This window comes from Eumetopias jubatus, unplaced genomic scaffold, assembly GCF_037043125.1.
Source record: "Eumetopias jubatus isolate StellerSeaLion01/CBP00866 unplaced genomic scaffold, mEumJub1_p1.0 scaffold_1, whole genome shotgun sequence".
Lineage (NCBI taxonomy): Eukaryota > Metazoa > Chordata > Mammalia > Carnivora > Otariidae > Eumetopias > Eumetopias jubatus.
The window spans coordinates 65996617-66010561 of record NW_028274807.1 but is presented as its reverse complement, the minus strand read 5'-3'; the positions used below and the strand labels follow the sequence as shown (position 1 = coordinate 66010561).

The 13945-nt window shown below is 43.5% G+C and overlaps 2 protein-coding genes across 6 annotated transcripts in view; both read left to right on the top strand.

Moving 5' to 3' along the window:
• GOLGB1 (golgin B1) overlaps positions 1 to 4011 on the top strand; it is a 98476-nt gene extending 94465 nt beyond the window's left edge. For all 5 annotated transcript variants that reach the window (XM_028110524.2, XM_028110526.2, XM_028110527.2 and 2 more), the window contains 4 exons: positions 35 to 132; positions 667 to 798; positions 2186 to 2291; positions 2571 to 4011. In XM_028110524.2, the coding sequence (XP_027966325.1) occupies positions 35 to 132; positions 667 to 798; positions 2186 to 2291; positions 2571 to 2705 (471 nt within the window). In that variant the 3' untranslated portion in view covers positions 2706 to 4011. The remainder of the gene's footprint in view (positions 1 to 34; positions 133 to 666; positions 799 to 2185; positions 2292 to 2570) is intronic.
• Positions 4012 to 5949: 1938 nt separating this feature from the next.
• Positions 5950 to 13945, top strand: part of HCLS1 (hematopoietic cell-specific Lyn substrate 1) — a 29251-nt gene continuing 21255 nt past the window's right edge. The window contains exons 1-3 of the mRNA XM_028110664.2: positions 5950 to 6078; positions 8794 to 8877; positions 9500 to 9573. Of these exons, the coding sequence (XP_027966465.1) occupies positions 8794 to 8877; positions 9500 to 9573 (158 nt within the window). The 5' untranslated portion in view covers positions 5950 to 6078. The remainder of the gene's footprint in view (positions 6079 to 8793; positions 8878 to 9499; positions 9574 to 13945) is intronic.

The following is a 13945-nucleotide window of genomic DNA, read 5'->3' as shown; positions in this document are numbered from 1 at the left end:
TTTCATCACTAAATTACTAAACTTGCTGTTCTAGGGGCCGCTGAATATAGATGTTGCTCCAGGAGCTCCCCAGGAAAAGAATGGAACTCACCGAAAGAGTGATCCCGAAGAACTGAGGGAGCCACAGCTCAGGTAGGGGAGCAGCCCACAACCCTGGCGCGTGCACTGTGTGTACAGAAATGGGCCGTCATCCAGATAGACCTGGAGCCCAGTGTGCGGATTTAATACGTCTTCTTATCAGACTCACAGGATTGATGTGAGGATTAAATAGTAACGATTTAATAAATTTGTAAAGTTGGAAAGTTTGTAAAGCAAAAGCAGCATAGCAGTGTGTACACACACACACACACACACACACACACACACACACACACACACACACACACACACACACACACACACACACACACACAATCCTCATCCTCTGGTATTCAAATGAAAGGTACACGGTCAGTCCCTAAAGTCTCAAGGCATTTTCTGCAGCTTCTTTCGACAACTATACTTTTAAAATGTTCCTTTTTTTATCTTTTCCTTTTTCTCTTTTCTGTGTTTGTATAAACTTCTAGACATTTTCCTGCTTTATAACCTTATGAAGACTTTGAATCCCTTGTATCAGCAACTGTGTTCTGTATCCACTGATGCTGTTTTTGTCCTTTCATTTTGAAGCTTTGCAGAAGCCCAGCAGCTGTGCCACACTAAACAGGAGATGAACGAACTGAGGAAGCTGCTAGAAGAAGAACGAGACCAAAGAGTGGCTGCTGAGACTGCCCTTTCCGTAGCCGAGGAGCAGATCCGGCGGTAAAGGGCTATGGGAGATAGCCTAGCCTCTGTTCACTCCTGATCCTTTCTTGTTATACTGTGTACATTTCAGTGGCGCGGCTTGGGAGTCATTAGGATCTGGCTCCCATCTTGAGATGGGCGCTGAAGTGCATTTGGGGTCAAGACAAGCCACACTAATCCAAGCTTAGCCCCTCCTCGGTGTCCTCTCTGGCCCTGGTGCAGAATGCAAACTTAGGTAGCTAGCTGATCACATGCTGCCTGCCTAGGCCCCATACTTGCCATTCTCATGTTCGAGCTTCATGGTGTATGTGCAACTCAGTGGACTTGTTATTTAAAAGCAGCCAAATTTTCCCACCAATATTCCAGACATTTCATTTGTCCTGGGCCTAGCCTACAGAAGCTGACATACTGACCCGTGTCCTGCCAGACTGTGCTGTCCCAGGTCACGGATGCCCCTGAGAAGCTTATCATCTGGAGGAACAGACACAGAAGGTGTACTGTGCAGTCAGCCTGGCTCTCAGAGGGAAACTGGCAGGATGGAGCAAGGCTGTGATACCTCAGTTTCTCCTTCCAGGCTCACAAATCGGATTAAAGTGTTCTTTCTCTCCAGGAGAAAACTCTGACTTGCAAAACTCTGACTTGCAAAGAGAGGCCAGGAGTGTTAGGCTAATGGACATCCCTTCATATGGAGGTGTGAAGAGTTCCATCCTCCCCAGCACGGTTAAAAAGTGCATCCCTGCAGGCAAATGTTTGAGCAGATGTGCTATGTTACCTGCAGCTGCTTTGATGCAGTTCATGTTTTTGCAAGAAACCATTGAGTGGACAGAGCAGCTTCTTCAGTAAGTGGAGAAGTTCCAGTATTAAACAAATCAGCAAGAAATGAAGAAGAAAGCAGTAGAGGCTGCCAGTTGAGTTTAATTCTAAGAACCCCACAAAAGGCTTACTTGGATGCTTTTGCCTGTTAGCCTTTAGTAAATGAAAAAAGAATTGAATGAGTTTCTCTCGTTTACTGGAAGAAAAGAACAAGAGGTTTAGAGAGAGACAAACCTGGGTTTTGAATTCTGGCCCTCCCTCTTACTGTCCGTGCCACCATGGGCACGACATTTCACCGCTCTCGGCCTTACTTTGAAGACAGCAACACCACTGGTTAAGTGTACGTACAGCACCCAATGCAGCATCTCTTATGTAGTAGGCATCCATTCCTAGTAGTTAGCCCCGCCTTCTGCTGCTGCAGAAAGAAACTGCTCTGCCTGCACCCTGCTCTTGTGGGGGCAGGAACTGTGGGGGGCAGCCTTCGCTGCAGGTCTCTTGTGCCACGTCACACGGCAAGGTGACAGGGAAGACTTCACCTGAGCAGCTGCTCATGCTGGGAGCCAACCCATGCCTCTTTTCTTTCTCAACACAGGTCGGAGCACAGTGACTGGGACTCTGCCCGGTCTCCCATCATGGGCTCCTGCGGCACTCAGGAGCACGCGCTGTTAATAGATCTTACGAGCAGCACCTGCCGAAGGGTAAGGGGGAGAGGCGTGAAGAGAGGGGCCTGTACTGTCGCACAGGGCTGGCTGCATCGAGGGCAGGGGGTCAGGGAAAAGGAAGGGGGAAGTCCAGGCACTGATGGATCTCAGAGTGGAAGGATATGGAAGGTTGGACGAACCTAGTGGATTGGAGCTGGCCAAGTGACCCTGAAGGGGACTTTCTCTCAGGACACCTCTTTCCTACAGTGTTTGGAGAAGGGAAAGGGCCATATCCCTGTAGGGTAAAACTCTCTGACTTTCAAACTTTTCTTTCAGACCCGGAGTGGTGCTGGATGGAAGCGGGTCCTGCGTTCACTCTGTCATTCCCGGACCCGAGTGCCGCTGCTAGCCGCCATCTACTTCCTGATGGTTCACGTCCTGCTCATTCTGTGTTTCACAGGCCATCTATAAACTGAATTCTCACCTTTTCGGCCACTCCCCTCAGAACTTGGAATTCCCTCACCTCTAACATCAAAACCATCGATTGTAGTGGAACAGTCTTCCCACTTACAGGTCCTCTCTCCAACTCTCCACAGAAAGTGCCTGCACAAACAGAGGTGGATGTGAGCCCAGGGCAGAGCTGCAGGGACCAGCGAGTCTCCTTTCTTCTACTGCCCGGGGCCTGAACACTTCTTTCTGCGTAATCTGAGGAGGCCCCACCGTTGCTCGCTGAGCCCGGGATTTGTTCACATTTTCCAGGGCCCTGATTCTTTGTGGTCCTGTGAAAAATGCTGGGGAATGTCTCTCAGCTGAGAAGATGGTTCTAATAAACCTAATAATCTGTAGTCCAGTATCATTTCAATTGATACTTTCTTTGCCTCATTTACCTTACATTTCTTCCTGCTTCAGAGGGAAGGTAGACCTGCCATAAACGGAGTTCTGGGAAATAGGATCTCATGGAGTAGCTGATTAGGTCTCCTGCAAAATAGGGTGGGAGCTGAACAACTCTCTGGGGGTTTTGGCTGCCAGATCCCAGGGTCAGACAGCGTCTCCTTCCCTGGCTGTTCGTACATCACTGGAGTTAGATCTGTGGTCCTGGACTATAAGGATAGCGTCCTGTTGTGTATGCCCTTGATCCCGTGTATCCTGAGGTAGTACGTGGCCCGTGCCTTTCCCTTCATCGAAAGGAAGAACTGGCTATGGACGGTGGGAATCAGATTCTTTTTTTTTTTTTTTTTTTTTGTGAATCAGATTCTTGTCATTCCTGTGTTGTCTGGGCATGCCTCGAATTAGGCCCTAAAGCAGTATACTCAGAGCTAGTCCTGGGTGAGACACTGACTGCCACTGGGGGGATCTGACTGGCCTGATGACCACGCCTGGCTTCTGGAGGTACCCAGCTACTCTGCTACTCGTGACAGTTATTCCGGTTTCTCAGCCCGTAGTCATCTGCCCTCTATGTAACAGAGCTGAGGCAAGTGGAGGGTGAATATAGAGAAGACAGCATTTCTAAACCTAAGCTGAGAATGGCAGCCAGGACTGAATTCCATTTATGCCTGTTCCTCGCCTCCCCTTCCCCCACCCTTACCTGCTGGTTATTTTCTCATTATGCACATGGTGTGTTCCCTGCCTGCTCTTATCACCCAAAGAAGAGGGAAAACTGGTGGACTGATTGATCTGCTGTGATCCTTTGTTCTGTGGTGACCAAATCTTGGTCATAGCAACCCAGGAACTTTCCTGAACAACTGTAAAATAATAAAATTATTTTCAGAATCAAAAATTGTGGTGGTATGTACACGTGTATGAATGGATGTATACACGGGTGCTTATGTACGAGTGCTTGCATGCTGGTGAAGAAAGGTAGGGGAAGGGGGGTGGGGCAGCCAGGAATGCATTCAGGGTTTGTCAACTCTACCTATTCAGGCTTCCTTCTCCCTGGCCAGCACCAGTTAATGGCTGCATGTGTCATTCTAGTCTTAGCCCCTAGACCCCGGGGTGATGAACTGGAATGAGGGAATTCATTCTAATACTGAGCCAAACAAACTGGGCCTTAGGGCCTGAGATTCATGCTGTTCATGCCTGGCCCTGAGAGAATGCTTATCTGTGTATACTGAAAACATTAGGCCCCTAAGGATCCCTCCGGGTGGGAGTGGGGGGAGGGAAGTCTAATAGGGTATAGCAGAATAAGTATCACTTTTTTATATTCAGTTGCTGCTTAGGAAAAGCTAACTTTATCGAAGTATAATAAATGAATTGAACTAAGGTTCTCTGGTTTCAAAGCCCATGCTATTTCTATGTTGTACACCTTGCTGTCTCATTAGAAATGAACATGGGACATTTGCTAAGGAAAGCTAGGGTTTCTTGGTGTCATCTCTGATTAAATTCTATGGTTTCTCTAGTGAATTGTATCTGGATGGTGTGTCACAATATCTGGTCTGATCATTCCCATTTTTGACACTGAATTAGGATTCCAAATGATCTAAAAATCTTTCCCCCCTCAGATTTACTGTTCCTTAAAATAATTTTGATACTGCCATATTCCTATACATGAAGTAGGAAAGATGAGTAAAGACACTACTACTGCCCCACCCACCAAACTGGCAGAGAATCCTTAAGAAGCGACTAAAGTCTTATTTCTAATGCAGAAATTACTTCTGCTGTATCTTAGACCACTTTCATCTAGTCTCTGCTTGAGTCCACTGGCGAAGTTAAAACAGCAAATCAGGTCAGAACTCTACATCATCAGACTTAGATTAGACTAGGTCAGATACAGTAACAAACACTCCCAATTTTTAGTAGCTAAAACAGCAAAGATTACTGTTTAGTATACTTGTGTTGTCATCATTCTCAGTTGGGGACCCTGTCACTTGGTGACCCAGGCTGCCAGAGGAGCCATTCAAGAACAGCAGTTTGCCTCGGTGAACAGTGGGCCAAAGAGCATGACAAAGGCTTGCACTGTTCTTAAAGTCTCCACCAAAAAGTGATGTATTTCACTTCTCACATTTATTTGGCCAGAATAAGTCACCTGAGCAAGTCTGACTTCAAGAGGGAAGGGAGGGGCAGCAAATCTTGATGAACAGTAATACCAAATGCCACAAAGACCTTCCAACATGTGGTACTATCTAGTTCTTCCAGACTTTCTTCTGCTAACTGGAACCAAATCTTTCTACTAGTTAGCTCAGACTCCTCACTGTCCCCTAAACAATCTGAAAATTTCTATCTCCATATCTTCCCTTTCCCCTGTGACTTACTCTCTTCCACCATTCAACTGATCAATGTTTATTTGACTGTTGTATGCAAATCCTGGTTTTAAGTGCTATGGGTAATGTAGAAGTGAGTTTCATTTTAAATCTTACCCTTCAAAATCCACATAAAAATCACTTCTCCCATTAAGCCTTTCTTGATTACTTCACCCCACACCAAATTACTTTCACCACAAATTCCTTTACCATACCAGATGTAACTGCCACCTATTTCGGACATGAATGCAGCTCTACACCTTCTTTTCTGTTTTCTGGTTGAATGTTTTGCTTCCCTGACCAGATATAAACTCTTAAGAGTAAGAGCAGCATTTTTATAACTTCCCCGTGACTCTCAGAGCCTTGCAAAAGATTAGGCACAGAAGCATTTAATCCTTTTTTTTTTTTTTAAGTGCCTAAGCAGAAGGAACTGACTCAAACTTCAGGAAGTAGCTGTGAGGACAGGGTATCAGGAAATGACAGAAGACCTGAATACGGAACTGAAGCAGCAGCTCAGAGTCTCTTGCTCTGAAGTGGCAGCACAGAGAGGGAGCCCAGTGACGACGTGAAAAGCTGGGAGCTTAGAGCAGACACTCGCGCTACTGGAGGTGGGTACTCTGAGCAGTGGGAAAGTCGGGGAGCGCAGGGCAAGAGCTGAATTAAGAGGAACCTACCTGGCTCTTAGTCCTCGGTGAGAGATGAAGTCCTTGCTAATAGGCTCTTAAGCTTTTATGGCCAGAGGCCTGGGGGTGAGTGTTTGTGGGTAATAAGCATCTGGGGATGGAAATGGAAATGAGGGTCTGGAGCTCAGGGCACAGGATTCAGCAGCCATCCAGGACCCCTAGTTTCTGCTGACAATCTACAACCCCCTCCTAAGGCCTGTTGTTCCTAGGCACTGAGATGGGAGGAGGACCACAGGAGATGAAGACAGAGTCTCTGTCCTTGGAGAACATAGGGTCTAGTAGAGAGACAAAACTCACTAGGAGACATTGTGACAGACAGAGCAGGAAGTGGTTGCTTCTGTACACCAGTGCTGAGCGCCAGGGCAGATGGAAGCCCAGTGAAGGCATGACGGACGGTTCGATGAGGGCTAGTTTCTATGACTGTAGGATCATATAATCCCAGAATGGCCGAAATGAAGGGGACTGGATGGATTAGCTAAGTTAACCTCTTCATTTATTTTCCACTGGGGAAAACTGAGCATCAAAGATGTTCAATGATTTACCAAATTAGCATTTTAAATTGCCTTCCCTGGTACCTGACAAGTAAGTACATACCTTATGTTGATTCCTTTACCCCTGTTTCCACAGAGGCTTAGTAACAGAGCTGTGGTGACCTTCTGACTCAAGGTCCATGTACTTTACTGACGCTGTAGGGCAGCCTTGTGATGAGGCCCTTGATTGTGCCTGCAGTCCTGGGCACCATTGCTCACCAACTTACTCCCCAGTCCCCTACCGCTAATAGCACCTCTCGCTTTCCTATTTCTGGCCAGTAGGTCAAGGACACCAAATTGTCTCTATCAGAAACTTCCCTTTGTTTCAAAAATACATGAGGATGGGAGATTTTTTGGGGTGAGTTAGGCTGAGGCCTCAGAGGATCAGCAGGAAAGAGGAGAAGACCATCAGTCCTAGTTGCTTCCTTTTTGATCATGGATATTTCAGAAACTTCTCCTTTCCAGTTTTCTGTGTGAAGTCATTTTGTCAAAAAGGAGCCCAGGAGCCAGGACCATAGGCCTTCTCTACCTGCTCTCCCATCCATAACTGTTGCCCCACAGGGGAAGGCAGAGCTGTTTTGGGCAGGGACTCATCCCACAGTGTAGCTGATTCAGTCGATACTTCTTCACTGTCCTCTTTGCATCTCTTTAACCAACCTTCCCCCTAATTTCCCTGGGCTAGTTTCCAAGGGGATTCTTTCTCTCTCTCTTTTTTTTTTAAGTTTTATTTATTTATTTGAGAGAGAAAGAGAGGGAGAGCACAAGCTGGGGGGACAGGGGAGGGAGAAGCAGACTCCCCATTGAGCAGGGAGCCCGGTGTGGGACTTGATCCCAGGACCCTGGGATCATGACCTGAGCCGAAGGCAGACGCTTAACCGACTGAGCCACCCAGGCACCCCTCTAAGGGGATTTTCAAAGAGTGTGGAGAAAGATGGAGTTTTCATGTAGAAAGGAAAATCGGAGACTCTGAGCGCCTGTATGGAGACACTATGGAGTCCCAGGAGCAGTTAAGAGGAACTCATTTAGAAGACAGTAAAGAGCATAGGAAAAGACACCAGTGGAATGAGGCGTCCAGGGAAGGATCAGTAGGGGAGTTGCCACCTAACAAGTGGTATCAGGGTCAAGAAGTCTCAGTGTCCCCCAAGCAGATAAGCATTATCCATTCTTTCCTCTTCACACGGAAATCCAGGATCCCACAGATGCAGAGCAACTTGCTGCTCCTCATGCATAACTGGCAGGGCCAATGGAAACACTGGGGATGCCACAGTAGAATAACAATTTGGCTCCCCTTCATACTAGTGTTCTCTAAATATTTCTTTATTGTTTATTTAGTTAATAAAAATCTAATAACTCCTAATGTTCAAAATAAGGGATTCATTACATGTTATTTTTTGAACCAGCTATCTTCCTTAGAAATATAATTGAACTTTTTAAAAATTAAAGAATAGGTGATTCATTCCCAGCAAATAATGCTTCCCTATGTGTTATTCAGGATAGGAGTCTCAGCTGACTGCCCTACTGACCTCATGCACCTGTTCAGTAGCTGCTCTTAGAGTGGAGATGGGACAGCAACTTGTACTGGAGTTGGGATTTTCTCGGTAGAATTATGCAGGTTGTAGAGAGGAGTGTAGGTGTTCACTTTATTCAGAGCTGGACCAATATACATTTCAACAGCTATAACAGGAGTCATGAATAGAAACATGAGTGGGTTGGTGCTATAATTCTAGGGATGCCCTAGTAACCGTCATTGATTGCCACTTCAAGCCACTGCCCAGCTAGCCTTGGGATACAAATGAATTATCCCAGCGCTTTATTTAACATTAAAGGTTATTTACCATTACCTACATTACCAACATTTAACATTACCTATACCCAGACTCAGTAGGCTTAGGCCATGTTAGTTTAGCTTGAATAAATCCTCCTCCCCACTCCTGTAACTGAGCAAAAGTATTTTCCTAAAACTTACATCTGCTTTGCCTCAGCTTCTATTTTATTCTAAGAAAAAATAGCAAAACCACTGGACTGCTATATCATTGATTGACTTCAGCATTCTTGTTTTCCCTCTTCTTGATTTTCTCCTCCTAATTATTCCCATTTCTGTCACCCTCAGATGTGGAAGTCTGTAGTAGGGCATGATGTATCTGTTTCCGTGGAGACCCAGGGTGATGACTGGGACACAGACCCTGACTTTGTGGTGAGTTTGGGAATAGCTTTGCTTAGAAAATCAATAAAAGGTGGAGGTGGGGGGATGAGGGAAGGGCATCTGGGCCACTCTGTCATCTTTGAGGGGGTTTAGAAAGGACAATCTGGGACTGAAATAGCCCTAATGGTAGAACTGACTGGTAGGACAGTTGGCTGTCATGAGTGGGGCATGCATGATAGTTGATGTTGAGGATGGAAGGGGACAGGGGCAGAGGTGTTTGACATTGTGACTGAGGGGCTATGACAAGCCATGGTGAAGGTGAGGTTATAAATAGGTGGGTTAACCTGGGTCTCCTTTGGCCTGTGAGCCAGGATATGAGCTAGACCCGTGTAATTTGTGGGGATTCAGTAGTCGTAGAAGACCTGAAGGGAGCAGAAAGGGAGGTTTCAGAGCCCACCAGTTTAATGTTAACATGGTGGGGGGCAGGGTCGGGTAAAATGAGGGAGGAGTCTGAGTAAAGATCCTGAGTAAAGACCCTAACTTTACTTTTACAAAAAGTAAAGAGGAGGCAGGAGATGCAGGAGACCTGGAGGGCATGTGTGCCAGCTGCATGGGCTCTCTCCATGTGGCACATCGCTTGCCATCACTTATTGCTCAATGTTGTCTTTTGCAGAATGACATCTCTGAGAAGGAGCAACGTTGGGGAGCCAAGACCATTGAGGGCTCTGGACGCACAGAGCATATCAAGTAGGTGCCAAAAGGACCGGGGAACGGGAAAAGAGTGTGGGAGGAGCCTGAGGAAAACTTGGAAACTCAGGGGAAGATGAGGGAAGAAGGAGGAGAGGAGGGAGTTAATGTCTATGCATCTTTGTGTTTGTTGTTTCTCAAATCTGTCCCTGTGTGTCCCTTTGTGCATCATTGTGTATTTCTGTTTCATGTCTCTCCTCTTATCCCCTCAGCCTTATTCTCTCTCTTATTTCTGACAACTATGCTATTTTCCCCAGTGGGTCTATTATAAGAGATTCAGAGAGGAAGTGGCTCATATACTGAGGTTGTGTCACTTTATATCCACATAAATATGTGTCTAGAATGTAGGTAACTTCAGATGGGCCAAGAAGGATTCAGTAAAACATCAAGGTAAATAACTCAGAATAAATATTGTAAGAAGAGGACAATATTAGGTCCCATACCTGGCCTGGATGATTTTTAAAATAAAAATTTGTATTTGGCTACTTGACAGAAGCTGGAAACCATGAATGGTAATGGGAAGAAATGTCACACTTGGAAAACCTGTTGATTAAAACTATTTTAGTAATGGTGTTTACGGGTCTTAAAAGTCATAACCTAATATTTTATCAGAAATAAAAGCAAACCGTGGGGTGCCTGGGTGGCTCAGTCATTAAGCGTCTGCCTTTGGCTCAGGTCATGATCCCAGGATCCTGGGATCGAGTCCCGCATCGGGCTCCCTGCTCAGTGGGAAGCCTGCTTCTCCCTCTCCCACTCCCCCTGCTTGTGTTCCCTCTCTCGCTGTGTCTCTCTCTGTCAAATAAATAAATAAAATCTTTAAAAAAAAAAAGAAATAAAAGCAAACCAACAAAACACTCATACTATAAGAGAGAAGGAACTTTAGACATATCCAAGGGTTTCTGTGGTATATATTGTATATTCACATCGAAAGATTCCCTCTTCTCCTCATGGATTGTTCAGGATCATCTAACCAGGGCTGTCTGCTTTGGAATGTATCAGAAGGTCAAATATGAGTAGCAAGGTAGACACAATCAACAGCATAACAAAAGCAAAAATAAAAAAGCAAAAATTAACAATTACACACAAATTGACAAAATTAATATAGCTTAAAATTCCATTTTAACTACCCACACACACTCTAACAACAGTGTTTTTACCTCTTTTCCCCCTAGATTTTAAAATGTCGATGGATGACCACATTGCACAAACAATGCACTATGAAAACTTGGCATATGTTTATATAATTTGATAATATTCAATACTATGCATTGTTGTTTGATCAGACATAATGATTTATCTTATGTAAATGTAATGAATATTGTTCTTAAACAAACCAGGTAATTCTGGAAGCATTTGGAAAGATGAAAAAAATGGAACAGGGACATGGAAGAAGTTTCTTGATGCTCTTTTGCAGGCTCATAGATTAAAAAAAAAAAGATCCTTTCCTGAGTAAAGGCTACTCAGCCCTAATATCCTGAGAACTGTTAGGAGGCTACAAATATTCCTTGTACCTTTCCCCAACCAGTGCCTGTCTCATGCATAGTAGGAGCAGAACATTTTAAGGAAGACTCCTAAATCCTTGCCATGATCTTATAGAAAGAGCTTGAGTTTGGATATCAGATAGATTTAGGTTCAGTGGACAGCCCAGCAGCTACGAGTCATGTGAATTTAGACATATAATGTCTCCTAATCTCAGTTTATTTATCAAATGGGGATAATAATGGCTACCCTGCAGAACATGGTTAGAATTCAATGGGCTAACATGTATCAACTTTCTAGTGCAGTATTTAGCACCTCTTAAGCAGCTCAATAATATTTCTCTTTCTTGTTACTATAGATTGGTTTAAATCAGATTTTATTCCTAAAAACCTAGCATAAACTTGTAAAAAAATGACAGTCTTTCTTCTTCCTAAGTGATGTTTACTTGGACTGTGGTGTTACACAATTCAGTATATTCATTACCCTGACTCCTGACCCTTGGAATTGTAAAATGTAGTGACTTTGGATGTCACCTTATTAGCCTAACTGGATCTCTATATGATAACATAAATGGTGGAGACATTTACACAAAAATCCACTCCCCTCCCATTTACCTACCCTACCAAGGGTACCTACCCTACGCCAAGGTGTAAAAGCCCTATCTCTGCTAGTACTAGCCAGGTAACGGTGGACAGGTCCCTTTTCCTCTCTGATTCTCCGTTTTCCCACTGGGATCAAAAAGACCTCTAGAGGAACTTCCATTAGTAAATCTCTAATATTCTGGGATTCTTTCTGGCTGGTGTGGGTTAAGCCAATTTTTAAGGTCAAATGGGAATCACTAAGGGCTTTGGAAAGGAGGGGGAAGTTGGAGAGGAGAACAGTAGCTGCAGAGCTGAGATCACTCAGAACAGGAAAAGGAAGTGATTGTGGTTCTCACTAATCTCACTACCTTCCCCCACATCATAATCTTTCTTTTTAAAGTCTGCCTAAAGTATATTTAGTTTGGGGAGTATATTTGGCTTGGTAATTCAGTGAATAGATCAAATGGTAGTTTCCATCCCTCATCTATTGTATAGAGAAGCCCTAGGCCAGGCAGCTCCAAGCAACCTAGTGTTTGAAGGGCTCTGGCCCTTTCCTCCAGCTTCTTTCTGCCAGTCTTGCTCTCTCTTGCTCATGTGCCTCTTTACAGTCAGTATATCCCATGTCCATCCCTGGCTGGATGTAAACACTGAGCTGCCTCTTGTCACTATACATTAGTCTTGCCTGTTCCAGAATTTTATGTAAATGCAGTACAGAATGTATTCTTTTGTGTCTGTCTTCTTTCACTCACCATAATTTTTTGAGATCTATCCGTGGTCTTCGCGTATCAGTCTTTTTTTTTTTTAGATTTTATTTAAATTCACTTTAGTTAACATATAGTATATTATTAGTTTCAGGGGTAGAATTTAGTGATTCATCAGTTGCATACAACACTCAGTGCTCATTACATCAAGTGCGCTCCTTAAAGCCCTTTGACCAATTACCACATCCTCCCACCCACCTCCCTTCAACAACCCTCAGTTTGTTCCCTAGAGTTAAGAGTCTCTTAGCGTTTGCCTCCCTCTCTGTGTATAAATAGTCTTTTTGTTCCTTTTTACTGTCAAATAGTTTTCCATTGTATGGATATACCATAGTTTAGTTTATCCGTTACCCTTCTAATGGACATCTGGATTGTTGACAATTTGGGACTATTACAAATAAAGCTGTCGTGAACATTTGTGTCCAGAGCTTTTAGTTGACATACATTTTTATTTCTCTTGGGAAATAACTTGGAGTAGAATTGCTGAGTTATATAATAAGCATATTTATTTTTTTAAGAAATTACCAAACTGTTTTCTGAAAGGAATTTACCACTTTTTTATTCCTACCAATAAAGTATGGATTTCGATTGCTGTGCATCCTTGTCTATACTTGGTATTGTTAGTATTTTTAATTTTTACCACTCTTGTGGGTATGTGGTGATTTTAATTTTTTTTTCTGATGCCTAATTTTATTGAGCATCTTGCTATATGTCATTCATGTATCTTCATATATCTTCATTTGAAGTGTCTGTTCAAATCTTTTCCTCACTTTTAAAATAGATTGTTTGTATTGTTATTGAGTTTTAAGGGTTCTTTATATATTCTGGATATGTCTTTTGTGAGATATGTGTTTTACAAATATTTTCTTCCAGCTTATAACTTGCCTTTTCGTTTTATTAATGGCATCTTTTGAAGATCAGAAGATATTAATTCTAATAAAGCCTAATTTTTCAAAAACATATTTTGACTAGCACTTTATGTATCTGAGAAACTTGTCCTACTCCTTCAAATTGTGAAGATTTCCTCTTATATTTTGTTCTAAAAGATTTATAGGTTTAGCTTTTACATTTAAATCTATGGTCTCTTTCAAATTAGCTTTTGGGTACAGTGTGAGGCGAAGATTGAGGTTCTTTTTTTTTTTTTTGCATGGTTATTTTATTATTCCAACATCATTAAAAGACTGTTCTTTTGGGGCACATGGGTGGCTCAGTTGGTTAAGCATCTGATTCTTGATTTCAGCGCAGGTCATGATCTAAGGGTCATGAGACAGCCCCGTATTGGGCTCTTCCTGAGCATGGAGCCTGCTTAAGATTCTCTCTCTCCCTCTCCCTCTGCCTCTCCCCACCCCCCAAAAAAGACTGTTCTTTCTCTGTTCACTTACCTAGCATCTTTGACCATATATATACAGGTCTATTTCCAGACTATTTTTTTTATCTATATGTCAACCTTGAACCACACCATACGGCACTGATTATTGTAGCTTTATATGTTATAAAGTCACACCATCCTCTAAATTTGTCTCCTTAAAAAAAAAAAACCTTCTTACTATACCA